Source organism: Eptesicus fuscus, chromosome 7, assembly GCF_027574615.1.
Source record: "Eptesicus fuscus isolate TK198812 chromosome 7, DD_ASM_mEF_20220401, whole genome shotgun sequence".
NCBI classification, from domain to species: domain Eukaryota; kingdom Metazoa; phylum Chordata; class Mammalia; order Chiroptera; family Vespertilionidae; genus Eptesicus; species Eptesicus fuscus.
Window position 1 is genome coordinate 56,241,848 of NC_072479.1, and position 15,635 is coordinate 56,257,482.

Sequence of the window (15,635 nt, forward strand, 5' to 3'; positions counted from 1 at the left end):
AATCATTCATGAAATTTCTGTTGAGAGCCTAGTATGTGCCAGGTACTGTTCTAAATGCTGAGGATATAGTGGTCAACAATGTCCCTGCCCTGGTGGAGCTTATCTTCTGGAGGGAGGGGCGGGGGGGGGGGGAGGAGAGAAGCAATAAAAATAAAAATGCAATAAATGCTAAAAAGAAAAATAAAAGAAGATAAAGAGATAAAGAAGGGAAGGTGATGGCTATTTAGATTGGGTGGTCAGGAAAGGCTTCTCCAAGGAGGTGATATTTGAGATGAGACCTAAATGAAATGAGAGAATGAGCATGATTTGGAGGAAGAATGTTCCAGGCAGAGGAAACAGCAAAGGGCCTGAGTTGGAGTAAGTTTGGTGTGTCTAAGGATCAGTAGGAGTCTAGTGTAGCTGAACCCTGAAATTTTTTCTGTGAGTACTGGAAAACTATTGGGAGGTTTAAGTTGCATTTTCTGACCTACATTTTAAAATATTACTTTAGCTGCTTACTGTGTGGAAAGTAGACTATGGCAAAGCCAGATTGGAATCAGGAAGACCAGCTAAAAGGCTATTCTAGTGGTCCAGCAAGAGATGTCAGTGGCTTGGACCCAACTAGATTTTGGAAGTGGTAAAGGGTGAATAAATGTGGGATTGTATTTTCAGTGTCTAGCATGATGTCTGGCTAGACATTCAATAAATATTTAATGAATGAATTAAGAATTAATTAATTCAACTAAATGAGGACTCTGAGCTGGAACTGAAACCATCCATCCTTTAAACCTCACTAATAGCTGCCACTAACAAAGGATCAGTACCAGGCTATATATATACATTTCTATAAATCAATATGTAGATGACAAATAACCCAATAGGAAAACAGGCAAAAGACATACACGAATAGGCATTTCACAGAAGAGGAAACATGATTGACCAATAAATATATGAAAAAGTGCTCAACCTCATTAATAACCAGGCAAATAGAAATTGAAACCACCATGAAATATCATTTTATATTCAACAGACTGACTAAATACCAAAATTGGTAAGGATAGGGTAGCAACTGAAATCTTATATACTTTGATGGACATAAATATTGGAAAACAATTTGACATTATCTAGAAAACTTAAAGATTTTCATATTTTATTTTCATGTTTTATTTAAGTTTGTTAGCTTTTGCCCATGTATACAAGGAGACATGTACAGAAATGTTCTGAGAAGCATTATTTGTAATGGCAAAAAGCTAGAAACAAACTTAACTACTCATCAACAGGGTAATTAATCAATAAGTTGGTGGACTATTATACATCAATGAAAATGAATAAACTACAGCTGCCTACATCAACATGGATGAATATTAGAAACAAAATATTAAATAAAAGAGCAAGAAAAGAAGTCTAAAAATAATATTATACCACTTTTAGAATGTTTTTTAAAGGGTGGAGCCCAAAATAAACAATATATGTCAACTATATCAAGAAAAACCTTGAAATGGTAAACATAAAACTCAGGGGCTACTATAGGAGAGCAGCATGTGGCCCCCCCATTGCCCCATGGTACTAGTTTTTCTTTTCTTTTCTTGAATTAGGGGTGGTTTAAGGGGTGTCCATTTTATTATTATGCTTCATCCTTCCTATATAATAAAAGCCTAATATGCTAAGTGTCTGGTCAACCGGTTGACAGTTCAACCAATCAAAGCGTAATATGCTAATGATATGCTAAGGCCGCTCAACCCTCGCTATGACATGCACTGACCACCAGGGGGCAGACGCTCCAACCGGTAGGTTAGCTTGCTGCTGGAGTCCCGAGGATCAGGACTGAGTGAGACAGGACAAATATGCCCTGGAACCCTCCAGTGATCCCTCCCTGGCCCGGATCATGCACTGGTGGGGTCCCTCGGCCTGGCCTGCACCCTCTCACAATCCAAGACCCCTCGGGGGATGTCAGAGAGCCTGTTTCAGCTCAATCCCGTAGGCCAGGCTGAGGGACCCCACTGGTGCATGAATTCGTGCACTGGGCCTCTAGTGATTTATATAAAACTAGAGGCCCGGTGCATGATTAAATCATGCACGTGTAGGGTCCTCTACATGCTTTCGCTTTCGATCGCAGGGGAGCTGGGTGCCTGTCCGCTGATGCACCAGCCCTTTCAGAAGCCTCCGGCGTGGCAGAGGCTTCTAAAAGGCCTGGTGCTGGAGCGGACAGGCACCCAGCTCCCCCGCTTTTGATGGTCCGCGGCGGGATGTGAGCTCGCTGCCCCAGAGGCCCCTTCTGTGCCACAGCACAGCCATAGCGCAGACGCTGAGCTCACGCCACCGCTGGTGATGCGAGCTCAGTGTCCCGCCGGCCCAATCGGCCCCCCCGGCCCCCCCGAGTCCCGCCCCCCCCTGCGCCTCCTGGCCAATCGTGGGCATAGCGAAAGTACGGTCAATTTGCATATTTGTCTATTATTAGGTAGGATGTCAGCTCTGGGAAGGCAAGTGATTTTTGTCCTGTTTTGTTCAGAGCTGTGTTTCCAGAACCTAGGACAGTGCCTGGCACTTAGGATCTCAATAAATACCTGTTGAATAAATGATATTCGTTACTTGCAACTTTTTTAAAAATATATTTTTATTGATTTCAGAGAGGAAGGAAGAGGGAGAGAGAGATAGAAACATCAATGATGAGAGTCATTGATTGGTTGCCTCCTGCATGACCCCACTGGGGATCAAGCCCACAACCCGGGCATGTGCCCTTGACTGGAATCGAACCTGGGACCCTTCAGTCCACAGACCGATTCTCTATCCACTGAGCCAAACCAGGTAGGGCTCATTACTTGCAACTTTTATATAATGCAAATACTTCATACTTTCTAAAAAGAAGAAAAATACCTACTTTACTCATGGTGCCCCTTGATCATTGTAGCTGAAAGTCATACTGCCTCCTCAACTCCTATTACCCATTTAACCTATTAAATTTTGCCACATATTATATATGTACATGTCTTTTTTACTATAAATTTATAAAGGGATTATTTCTTCCTCTTTATTCTCAATATCTAGCACAATATCTTGCACACAGTAGATACTCAATAAGTATTGGTTGTTTAATTGAAGTCATAGGAGACAAGGGCAAACCAGGAAGGACAAATCTATGCTATTTATTTAAAACTGAAAGAGAACATTCACCTAGTGTTTTCCTACATTTTGCAAGAGAAAAAAACTAAATTCTATAAAGGGGAAGTGATTTTCCTAAAGTCATATGATGAATTAGTAGGTTTCTAAAATCTAGATTCAGAACTCTAGTTTGCTGCCCGTAGCTCTTCACAACATATCACAATGACTTTTATTTTCTGTTTTGTCTGTGTGTGTTCCTCGGCTTGGGAACCCCCAAATGGCAGGGACCAAATCTGTTCACATAGATACTTAATCATGGCTTCTAGATAAATATACAGGACCTGTACAAATTCACCTTACAAATTCAGAAGAACTTAGATTCTTCCCCAGCAAAAATTTGTTTGGTCATCCTTTTGCCACCAATTCTCCCTCAGAAGCCTGGACACTAAGGATCCTTTTCCTTCCTTCATTTACTGTTTTTGGAATAGGTTGGTTTGCTAATTAATGGCTTCACTGTTCTGCTGTCCCAAGAAACTGATTTAGTAAGAGAAAGTGTAAAATCCATCCAGCCTCAGGAGCTTGTAATTAGCAATCATAAACAGAGGAGTTTAAGACCTAAGAATAGTCCTTATTGGCAGTGCAAAGGTACCACTTTAACTTGTACAAAAATCCTTGTTTAGCAGAAAGAAAGGGACTCCTAGAAGATTAACTCTGGATGGAACCTTAGAAATCACCTACTTCTCTCTCCAACTGAGGAAACTGGAGCTTTGGCAGGTGAAGAAACGTGCAGTTACTCAGGTAGTTAGTAGCAAGGCTGGGACTAGTCTCCCAGTCTCCTGCCTCCAAGTCAGCTATTCTTTCCATGCCGTGTGCTGGCAACATGTGCATCTAGCAAAATGCATCATAAAGTAGCCTCATCTTAAACCATCAGGAATGAAAAACAAATTATTCAAACCTTTCCTCTCCTCTCTGGCAATCATTTTTCTTTGTGTTTCCCTGGGTCCTAGTCTCTATCTCTTTTTACCCCTCTTATGTTTCTCTCTGTGCATCCCTTCCTCTGTTTGGGGTTTCAAATTGAGCTGTAGCATGCCTGCATGATTCTCTTGATTCTTCTTCACTAAACGACTGTGTCTTTCTAAAAGCAAACATGCATAAACCTATCAAGACTCTTTCTTGGTGACCTTTGTGGAAAAGGAGACAGAATATCTGTATGAGATGTGCTGGACCTCCCTCCTCGCCTATCCAGTCAATTAAAACGAGTCTCTAGCCCCGATTTGTGAACCAATCCTGAGAAAGAAAAGATCAATCTCCTTTCTTCGTCACTACTGAGCAGGGAAGCTGCCAACCAGTCAGAATCTGCCACCAAGAGTCATTAGAAAAGCTGGCCAATCAGACCAACCTTGTTACATGGTCTGGTAGGAAAAGGAAGGGATTGATTGGAAAGGATAGTTCTGGCTCCACACCCTTTCCTTCCTGGACCGTTTTCCCCTCATTGAAGTGAGAGAAGGACTCTTTCCCAAGTCCTTAGTAAAGAAAATCCTTAGACCCTTTGCTAATGTTCTCTTGAGTAATCTTTTCACCACTCACTCACATACCTCTGTCCACTTTTTGTAATCTCATTGTTCCCTTATAGATATAACATCTGGCTTCAGACCTAGTAGCAATAACCCCCAGGATTCTCAGCCTTCCCCCCCAGATCTTCAATCACCAACCGTGTCAAATAACTTGTTTTGGATGATTGATGTAGATGAAAAAATTTAGTTAAGTTACAGTTGAGTATATTCAACCATCATTGAAAGAACCTGGTAATAACGCCTCTGAGGAGCAGTGCAGAATTGAATGGCAATGCTAATACTAATAGTAGTAATAATAATAATGCTGTTACTACTATTACTAGCATTAGTTCAACTCTTACTGCGATCCAAGCACCTTGTTAAAAGCTTCACGTTTATTACCCCAATGTTCGCTGTGGTGTTCGCACTATTATTATTCCCAATTTACATAGAAGGTACTCCATCTAGAGGGGCTAACCAGCTTGCCCAAGGTCACACAGAGATTTGGGAAACGAGGTTTGTCTGAATCCAGAGCCCGGTGAATGGGAGCAAGGGGGGATTAGACATGGCAAGCTGTAACAACTTTTGAGAGGAGCCAGCTTTAGCTCCTCAGAGCCCCTTCTCCACACCTCCTTGGGGATTGTCAGCGGCATCTGAGAGGGGTCAGTGCTGTCCCAACAGCTGCAAAAACCGTTTGGTGGTAGCGGCCCGGAGAAGCGTGAACTTTTTGCCTCGGAGGACCTGAAGCTGCGAGCTCAAAGGCATTCAGTGCGGACGGAGTGGGGGTGTCTGGGGACTTGAGGGGCACCCTTGCTCGCCTGCCTTCCCTTGTTCCTCGGCATCTGGCAGCGCCCGGCCCTGCTTGGTACTTGGTAAATACCTGTTGATTGATTCGCAAGGCTTCCAGCTTCATTCCTCACTCACCCTCGTCCCCCAAGACACCCACTGGCCCTGGACGGAGATTGGGGGGGTTTCAGGGGAACCCGTGAGAATCCTCACCCAGCCGGAGTCGCGGCTTTCGGGAGGGAGGGAAGTCCCCCCACCCTCTCCCTGCGCCCGCGTCTCCGATTTCTCCCCGCTCCTTCCCCCCCTTTCAGGAGCTCGGGGCCATAAAAATGCAGATGGAGGATCGGTGTGAAATAACGGGCCCATATAAATCCCTCTGCCGCCCGCCTGCAAGATGGATTGGCCACATTGAAATTCCTCCGCGAGGATAATTAAACTCGGGGCCTCATCCGGGCAAAATTACATTCCTGTAATGGCGTCGCTCGGGGTCCCGGGAAATTGCTCCGTGGGCTTTCAGCGGCGGTTTTTATCGCCGGCCGGGGTGTGCCTGGCTGCGGCTCGCCTCTCCTCCGGGACCGTAAAGCTGCTGCCGTGATTTATCCTCCCCTTCTCCCAAATCCGATTAAATGGAGGAGCTCGGGGCCGGGGCGCCGCGGGGCCCGGGAACCGGGAGGGGGCGGCGGGAAGGACGAGGCCAAGGAGGGGAGGACAAACGGCCCCTCCGAGGCCGGTGGATTTGGCTTTATTTACAGCCGCAGCATTCTTTTTATTTTTTATTTTTTTATGGGGGTTTGGTGAGCTTTCCCCGTCTTTCTCATGCTGCGTGCAAGCCCGACGCCTGGACGCCGGGGTTTGGACAGGAGGGGACTAGGTAGGCCGTGCACCCGCCTCTTCCAGAGGCTGTCAGACCCCGCGGGAGACAGGGACCGGGAGGAAGCCATGGGGGCCGTGGCGCCCCCCTTCCTTACGTGGCCCATGGAAGGACAGGACGAGGGGAAAGCTGAGGGGTCTTCATGAGAGCACTTCATTGGGGGTCTGCTTGTCTCAGAAGCCTGGGCAGAGAATGGGCATGCCTGGCGTGACCTCGCAACCTCACTGCAGGTCAGTTTCAAGATTTAGTCAGGTGCTTGAGTCCCATCATCCTTAGCCCCTATCTTCTGGTTCGCTGATGCTAGTTTCCTCGTGGTTGATCACTGGAATTAAGAAAGAGAGAGAGGGGGAAATAAAAGCAAAGCCACCAGAGATAGCTGGGGCGTTTTGCTGACTATTTCCCCATTGAATAGGTTTCCCATCCATAAAGCCAGAGTTCCGGGGGCAACAACGCAAGAACCCCGCTACATTTTGGGCACTGAACCCCAATCCCGATTGTATGCTATTTAACACTGAATTACTAGGTCGATTATTTTTTCCAATGTGACTACGCATGCTCGGGAAGGGAACGCGAGTCCAAGATCCCAAATGCTGTGCAGACCATACCACAGGCCACATAAGGGGTCGGCTTACACTGGGTAGTTATCCTTATTTCTTCAGTCCGCTCCGCCTGCAGTTTCTCCTCTACAACACCAGGTGGAGCGACTGGCCGGATGCCGCCACCGAGGTGGCAGGCGGCGCTGTGGCGCCTGAGCCGCCTCAACATTGCAGTCACTCTATCCTTATCGGAGCGACTCGTTGGTCCGGGCCGCGCATGCGCCAAGCCTTCCTTTCGCTATTCCGGCCCCCCCGCCCCTCTCTGTCTTCTCTGCCCTGGGAGCAGGTAAGGTTTGGGCCCTCGCGCCCGCTTGCGCCGCGCACGCGCGCGGGATACCCTCCCTCGCGCGGTTGCTTTGAGGTCCGTACCTTGCATGCTCCCACCCGGGTCCTCACGCCCGTCCTCGCTCCCGGTATCCCCGCGTCTTAAGATCTGCCCCTTCCGTGTGCCGTTGACCTCCAACCGCGCGGGCCTGGCGCCATCTTGGATGACTCGTTGTGGGAGGGCGCGTTGGAGCTGGCGAAAGTCAAATGCCAGAGTGCTCATTTCACCTGTCGTGACTCAGCCCTTACAAACGCTCTTTTCTTACCCTCGTGCCCTCTCAGAGTTATCACAACCCCGACTCTCCCCTCCAATCTCTGCTTTATCCTCTCATCCTTACTCCGTGCCTTCCTTATCCTGAAACCTCCAGACTTCAGGACCTCAGGTGCCGAGCAATGGAGATAGTGGATCATCCAGAGCCACCAACCCCTCTAGTCAGCACCCTTCCATTTAAAAAAGTAAACCGTGAACGTGGTAGAAGTGAACAAAACAGTCAAAACATTCCCTTCAGGCTGTGATCTGGGAGAGCTATTGCAGAAAAGAGGTCGGTTTCTTTGGAACCTTTGGTTGTCTTCCAGGACCGTTCTCTTCCTTCCACTTCGGTGAAGCTGGAAAAAAACACAGTGGACTGATAGTGAGGTTTTCTGTTAGAGGCAGCAGGCCCAGAAGGGTAGGGTGGGACCTGCATGGGATAATGTGCACCTGCCCGCTTTCCTCAAGGGCTTACTGAGAGTCCCTAGCCAGTGATGGCGAACCTATGACACGCGTGTCAGCACTGACACGCGTAGCCATTTCTGATGACACGCGGCCGCATGCCGAGGATGAAACGTTTGCGAAATAATGTTTTTTCCTCAAAGTGACACACTACCCGAGTTATGCTCAGTTTTTTGGCGAAGTTTGACACACCGAGCTCAAAAGGTTGCCCATCACTGCCCTAGACTCTGCCCTCAAAAGGAAAAAGAAAGTTTAAGGAAGGGAATGGTTAAGTCAGCAGTCCAGTAACTCAGTGACTGATACACGGAGGAGGAAACCTGTGATGACTTAGGTCCTCTGGTTCCGGATGGTGCCGTTGCCCGGGGTGTTGTAGGTTAGCAGTTACAGACTTGCCAGGTTAGGTGGCCGGTGGAGCAAACACCACTTCTTGCAGGCTCCCTTAATTGTCACCCTTGGGTGTGGTCTTACTATGGGCCTGCACCACATTAAGCTCTTTACATACGTAATTTCAGTTAATCTCCCTAAGAACTGCATTTTACAAATGATGATATTGAGGTTTAATCCTTGGGGAAAAACCAGCCCTCCCTTTTTTTAAGCTTTAAAGAAATTTTGGATTTGACCCAAGAAAACCTGAATAGTTCAGCACAAAGTTAGGTTAGAGTTAAATATGGGCAGAAATAAGAGTTCTTGACAGGATAAGAGTTGAAGACCTCCATTAATCTAAAAGTAAAAAGATTCTGGATTCAGAAGAGTAACCTAGGAGTCCACCTCCTTTAAGGAAGTGTCACTTAACAGGCCTAAGTAATCAGTAAGTATTATAACCTTTAGCATATTATAAAGCTTTCATTTATTAGTAAGAAGAGTTAAGGTCCTGGCTTTACCACTGTCATAATTTAAGATTGGTTTTTAGATGGTGCCTTTAGTATGGATAAGAATCACTTGGGAAGCTTGTTTGAAATACAGGTGCTGGCCTTAACCCCAGAGGTCTTGACCAGGAAGGTCTAAGGTGAGACCCAAGAATATGCATTTTTAATACATACACCATCCTTACACCTAGATAATTAGTTCAGGTGGGCCTCTCACTGCACTTGGAAAAACCCTGCCTTTAGATGTTTAACTCACCCATACCTCCCAGATAAGTTCAGTTCTACCTACTTAGGCACCTACAGAGTGTCAGCATTGTTTTAGATCTTGTGTATACAAAATTGAATGCCCTTAGTGTGATGGTGAAAATGAATACTTTAACAGTTGTTGCTAATTAGAGTAATGGCAAAGTTCCTCATTGATCTTCCTCACTCTGTTAATTGATATAGGAAATGGAGAATCAAATGCTTAAAGGTAATTAAAAAATCATTGGCGACCCTTCCAGTGTTTTAGCCTTCTACAAATAATTCCCAAGAGTCTTTACAGGGCAACTTTTTTAGGCCCAGATAATGAGGTCTTTTTTGAAAAGGGTTCCTTTTGAATAGAAACTGAGGAAAACTTAGGCAAATGACACTGAGCAAATTTCCTCTTGACAACCCCAACTCATGAGGCTATGGAAGTAAATAATGGGTCTTAAAACGGACCAGGTGGCTACTTGCTCAGACCAGGGAAGTCGCTTGATTATAAGGAAATCTTGACTTCAGAGTTCTGATTCCATCTCTTCTAAGACTTGAGGTCAGTCACTCTGCTCTCTGGGCCATTTAAATTTTCCAGAGCCTCTTTTCTGCGAATAAAAATGTCATTTGGTGAGCAAGTACAGTGTTCACAATGTGCTTCTGTAATTCCAGCTCCCCTCATCCCCTGAAAATGTATGCCTGCACCAAGTTTGTCTCCACCCCCTCCTTGGTGAGTACCTGCCTTTTCTAGGAGACTTTTCAAGAGGGGCATCTTGTCTCTTCCTTGCAACACCTTGTTCTTTACAGTTGGGCTGGGGGAAGATCCTTTGCTATGCTAGCCTGACAGGAGAGAGTGAATGTTTACCTGCCCCATATCCTTTGGATGCCAGTTAATTCTCGTCCAACAATCTTAGAAGAGTCTAAATGAGAATCTAGACTGAGATCAGATTATTTCTACCCTAAAACTTTCTGTAACCTGGAACCCAGCCAGAAATGGTAAACATGAAGTAGATTGCCTAATTTGCATTGAGTATGCACTGTGTACAGGATTTTGTCCCGTCAGAGAGCCATAGCTAAGAGACCCTCTGGGAGCTTAAATTTGGGTGGGAAGCTAACATACATGTAAATACACATTGGAAAAATCTTTTATTCAGAAGCACTAGCATGGAAGAAATTACCAATTATTAAATGGTGGAAGTGATGCTATTGGTGGGTACTATTTATTGAGCACTTACTAGGCCTGGCTCTGAGTTTACCAGTTTGTATACACAATCTTTTTTTTGTAAATCCTCACCCGCGGATATTTTTCCATTGATTTTTAGGGAGAGTGGAAGAGAGGGAAAGACAGAGAAACAAAACACCAATGTGAGAAAAACACATCGATTGGTTGTCTCCTGCACATGACCTGACCAGGGCCAGGCCAGGGAGGAGCCTGCCCTTGACCTGAATTGAACCCAAGACCCTTGAGTCCGCAGGCCAACGCTCTGTCTACTGAGCCAAAACAGCTAGGGCTACACAACCTTATTTACTCCTCAAGTCAACCTTGAAATAGATTATTCCTATTTGAAGATGAGAAAACGGGCTTAGATATAAGTGATTATCCTAAAGTCACACAGCTGATTACAGAGCTAGGATGAATCTAGATATATCTGATTAAAGCCCTGGCTGTTAACCACCCTGTTGTCTGCCTTGGAGATACTGGCTTGAGGTTAGTCAGAAAGGCTAACAGAAGGTGGTGAATTTAGAGCATGGATCTTTGTGCCTGTCTTTAGAAGGATGTGTTTAGGGAAAGATACTCCAGTCGTTGGCTTCCTTCTTATGGGCTAGCCAGTACCAACATAAATCTCTTATTGAGTGAAGCAAATCCTTCTGAGGCTTATATCTTTTCCCATTCTCAAGGCCTGTGGAAGGAAACAGTGAGGGTAGCCCCTCAAAAAGTAGACTTCCTTCTCTTAACCCTTTGCACTCGCTTGCTTTTTTCTCGATTCCTTTATTTTAATGCTAACCGTGTCAAGTCACACTCGACATCCGAGTGCAAAAGGTTAAGCAAAGGAGAAGCCTGGGAAGCAAGAGAGAAATGGTGAGGTTCTTCAATCTAGAATTAGCTAAAAGTAAAAGAATGACCCAACATTCTGATTTAAGTTTGAAAGAATGAAAGGAGCATTGAATAACAACTTGGAATGGTTCTGAAACTCCTTTCCAGAGCCTTCCTTGACTTTCTTGCCCTTGTGTCATTCCTTCTAGGTCAGGAGCGCCTCTCAGCTGAGCCGGTCAATGTCTGCAGTGGTGCTGAAACGACCAGAGACACTGACAGATGAGGTACCTTATAGGTGGAATTGGGCCTGTGGTTTGGGGTAAGGGGTGGCGGGGGTTTACCTAGAAGAACCAGTAGGGGGAGTGCTGGGGGCAGTCATCACAGGAAAAGTAGTGAAGGATGGAGGCCATTGGTTTTAGGTGGAGATGCAGAGCAGTTGATAGCATATATGCTCTAGTGTTCCAGCCTGGCACTGGTAGCACATGCTTATGTGTGCTACTGATGACTGCCATTACTTGGTCTAATTTACGGACTTCATTTGGAACATTTAGTCCCAGAAAGATGATCTCTTTGAGGCACCAAGCACAGGCTAGGGTTTTGATCTTAGAGAGCATACTTGAATTTTAAAGGTATTTGAAGTTCACCTTTTGTATTAAAAAGTTTTTCTTGGCAGCATTTTAGGAAGTTTTGTAGAAATTAAAAAGATTTTCTGTTTGTGGGGGGGACGGGATTTGACAGCATAAAGCTCTCTAAGTTTACAGAAGTTTGCAAAGCAAAAAGGGGATTCCTAAAAATTTTATCTCCTATATTCCTCCTCTTCACAGAGCCTCAGCAGCTTGGCAGCCCCACGTCCCCTGACCTCGCTTATTTCTAGCCGCAGCTTCCAAACCAGTGCCATTTCAAGGGACATCGACACAGCAGCCAAGTTCATTGGGGCTGGGGCTGCCACAGTAGGGGTGGCAGGCTCTGGGGCTGGAATTGGGACTGTGTTTGGGAGCCTCATCATTGGTTATGCCAGGTAAGGGGCCCTCCATTGGTCTCTGATATGTTTTCCAAAGGTTCGGACAGAAATATTTAGGGATCTAGAGCTACATTATCCTATATAGTAGCCACTAGCCACATGTGGCTATTTGAATTTAAATTTCAATTAATTAAAAGTACACCAAGTTTAAGGTTTTTTTGTTTTTCAGTCACACTGGCCGTATTTCAAGTGCTCAGTAGCCATGTGTGACTAGTGACTACTGTACTAGACAGTGCAAATATACGTTATTGAACAGTTGTGGTTTAGAGCAGGAGTAGGCAAACTAAGGTGGGTGGGCCATAACTTGGTTTTTATAGCTGAGCTAAGAATGGGTTTTACATTTTTTAAAAGGGTCATGAAAAAAAGGCAACAGAGACCATATGTGACCTGCGAAAACTAAGATATTTACTGTCTGGCCCTTTACAGAAAAAGTTTGCTACCCCTGGTCTAGAGCCCCTCTAGAGTCAGTGGTGTTTCACTGCTGTTTTTCCCCATCCCTGAGAATTCCCCTCTGTCACTCCTGGGAAAACTGCCTCCGTAGCCAGGCCACTGCTCCCTGACACTTGGGACTAATTGGTCCCCACCAATTCCGGGCACCTTGCTGTTAAAACTAAATTAATCTCTAGAGGCCCTTAAGTTCTCTTAATGTCTTTGGGAAAATGAGTTTGTTTTAGGGTTTGTGTGAAATAAGAAGCCTAACTGCTGCTGTGTCCAGAATTCTGTTAAAAGCTGATGTTGCTTTACTTTACCATGAAGGCTTCCAGAGATGACAGAGTAAGGGAAATAGAAATTATATATTGGCTTTCAGAGTTGGGAGTTCTTTATACCATTTTGATTCATATCATCAAAACCCCATAGGGTATAAGTAACTTCCTAAAGTCCAAAATCTTTTGACTATTTTGAAATGAGAGAAGGTAGTGTTTTCCTCAGACTCCCTTGTCCTCTAGAACAGTGTTTTTCTAATTGTGTTCTTAAAGCTCTAGGGTTCTGAGGGTATACCCCAGAGACTGTCTTAGAAGAATGAAGGGGAGACCCGTCAAACAAACTTTTACAATCCCCCACTTTTTTTACCTTTGCATTTTGGCTTTTATATGTTTTCTATTTGGGGGTTCTGCTGTTTAAAGTTTGAAAATACTATGATAGGCCATGCCACTCCAGATACCTCTTCCGTCCTGGTTGGGCCCTGGATAGGTAAGTTCCAGGCCCAGAGGTCTTAAGTTATGACAATGATATGGGTGACCCAGTAGAGGTGGTAATGTTCGTGCTTAGGCCATGTTATACAATTTTGGATTGTCCACTCCCCTCATTTAGTCTCTGTAGAGCCCTTGATGTGTCAGGTCAAGAATTTGGGAATGATAGTATCACCTGAGAAACTTGTTTCATAAGATAAACTTGAGGAGATGAACTCTCCCTGAGCCAACCTTTGATGTTTATACTTTTCTTTATGTGGACTAGAAATTCAGTCTTTTTTCTTCCCCTTCTCCCAGGAACCCTTCTCTGAAGCAACAGCTCTTCTCCTACGCCATTCTGGGCTTTGCCCTCTCAGAGGCCATGGGGCTCTTTTGCCTGATGGTGGCCTTTCTCATCCTCTTCGCCATGTGAAGGAGCTGTCTCCACCTCCCATAGTTCTTTTTCCCGTGTCTTGTCTGCCCTGTATGTTCCTTTTCCTATACCTCCCCAGGCAGCTTGGGGAAAGTGGTTGGCTCAGGGTTTGACAAAAGGAAGACAAATAAATACTGTATTAATAAGATGTTTCTTGAGTCTCCTGTGTATATTTCTTTTCCACAGTTGGCTGAGTGCCTTGGTGAGAGTATAAAGCCTCAAGGGTGGTGATGATTCTAAACTCAACATGGGTCTTGCCTCCCTTGTTCTTCAAGCTGTGTCAGGGACAGCTTTATTCAAATTAGGTAATAATTTGATAATAATTTTCACCTGCCATGACCTGTTACTTACCTTAGGTCAGTGGTCGGCAAACTCATTAGTCAACAGAGCCAAATATCAACAGTACAACGATTGAAATTTCTTTTGAGAGCCAAATTTTTTAAACTTAAACTTCTAACGCCACTCCTTCAAAATAGACTCGCCCAGGCCGTGGTATTTTGTGGAAGAGCCACAATCAAGGGGCCAAAGAGCCGCATGTGGCTCGTGAGCCGCGGTTTGCCGACCACTGCCATAGATGATTGGGTCAGTGGCAGCTTAAGGTGCTGGCTTAAAATTACGACTAATGGGCTCTCTGTTTCCACTGTGGCTATCCTGGCTCAGGCCCTCATTGCCACCAACCTGGTCTGTTGCAGTAACTTCATAACTGGACTTCTGCCTCTAGTCTCTTCCCTTTAGCTTTACTTCTACACACCAAATCAATCCTCCTTAAGCATAGAACTGGTTTTGCCATTTACCAATTCAAAAACAGTCTGACCTCAATTTTCTCAGCTTTATGTTTTATTCCATACACTACCAAAAGTGGACTAATTGTCATTTTCTAAATATTTTCCCTGTGTTCCTGTCTTTATCCTATCTTCAGGCCTTACGCTTTGGCCATCTCTGCTTTCTTTCTCTGAATCTTTGCTCACTTTTTTTTAAACTCCCTGTTATCCTGAAAAATGTAGCTTAAATGCTACCTCTTCCTCCATGAAGCTCTTACCTGGTTTCCTTCCATTCACCATCAGTCAAATGAACATTAACTCATAAAGGACTGTAGAATACATATCCTTTATAATGTTTATATGGTCTATGATAAATGATGGATTTGTATGTACCTTATCTTCCATATTTGTCAAGTTTCTTGGGGCAAAGACAATGTCTTGTTCATCTTTGTATTTCTAGAATTACCTCACATGGTGCATCTCAGCAGTATCTAGTCACATTTTTTATTTAATTATCTAAACCAACCACTTCACTTCATAAGTGAAACAGGCTTTGAGAGGTCAAGGACTCTCAGGAACATTCACTAGCAGAGCTAGAACTAGAACAAGGATTATGTGTTTTAGCCCAGAATGTAAGACTGCCATACTGTTGGTCTCCTGGGACTCTCCCAAGCCTAGTGTTGCTGGTGACTGTTATTTTCCCAAGAAAGAAAGGGCAAAATAAGCAAACAAATCTTTTCCCTTAAAAATGCATCAATAGCCCTAGCCAGTTTGGCCCAGTGGATAGAGCGTCGGCCTGCGGACTGAAGGGTCCCAGGTTCAATTCTGGCCAAGAGCATATGCCTGGGTTGCGGGCTCGATCCCCAGTAGGGGGTGTGCAGGAGGCAGCCAATCAATGATTCTCTCTTATGTTTCTATCTCCCTCTCCTCTGAAATCAATAACAAAATATTTTTTTAAATCAATGGGGAAAATATCCTCTAGGGAGGATTAAATAAACAAAAACAAAACTAAAATGCCATCAATAGGGACTCTGGACAGTGGAGTTAGTATCAGGTTTGGTAAAGAATTATATTTTCTAAAGGCTAGGTCAACCTTAAATAAGCTTTATCTTACATCTGTTTGAAATAACTGAGTAAATAAAATCCTTTCAGAAATGATAATTCTATCACCATAATGTATTTTCTTTTGGTTCAAT

General features: G+C 44.7%; 1 protein-coding gene across 1 annotated transcript; it reads left to right on the plus strand.

Annotated features, from left to right (window-relative positions):
• The first annotated feature begins 7,000 nt into the window (after positions 1–7,000).
• ATP5MC2 (ATP synthase membrane subunit c locus 2) lies at positions 7,001–13,826 on the plus strand. Its single transcript, XM_028144515.2, has 5 exons — positions 7,001–7,170; positions 9,693–9,750; positions 11,265–11,339; positions 11,880–12,073; positions 13,564–13,826. Exons 1-5 carry the CDS (start codon positions 7,001–7,003, stop codon positions 13,676–13,678), a joined length of 612 nt encoding a protein of 203 aa, XP_028000316.2. The 3' UTR covers positions 13,679–13,826.
• Positions 13,827–15,635: the final 1,809 nt, after the last annotated feature.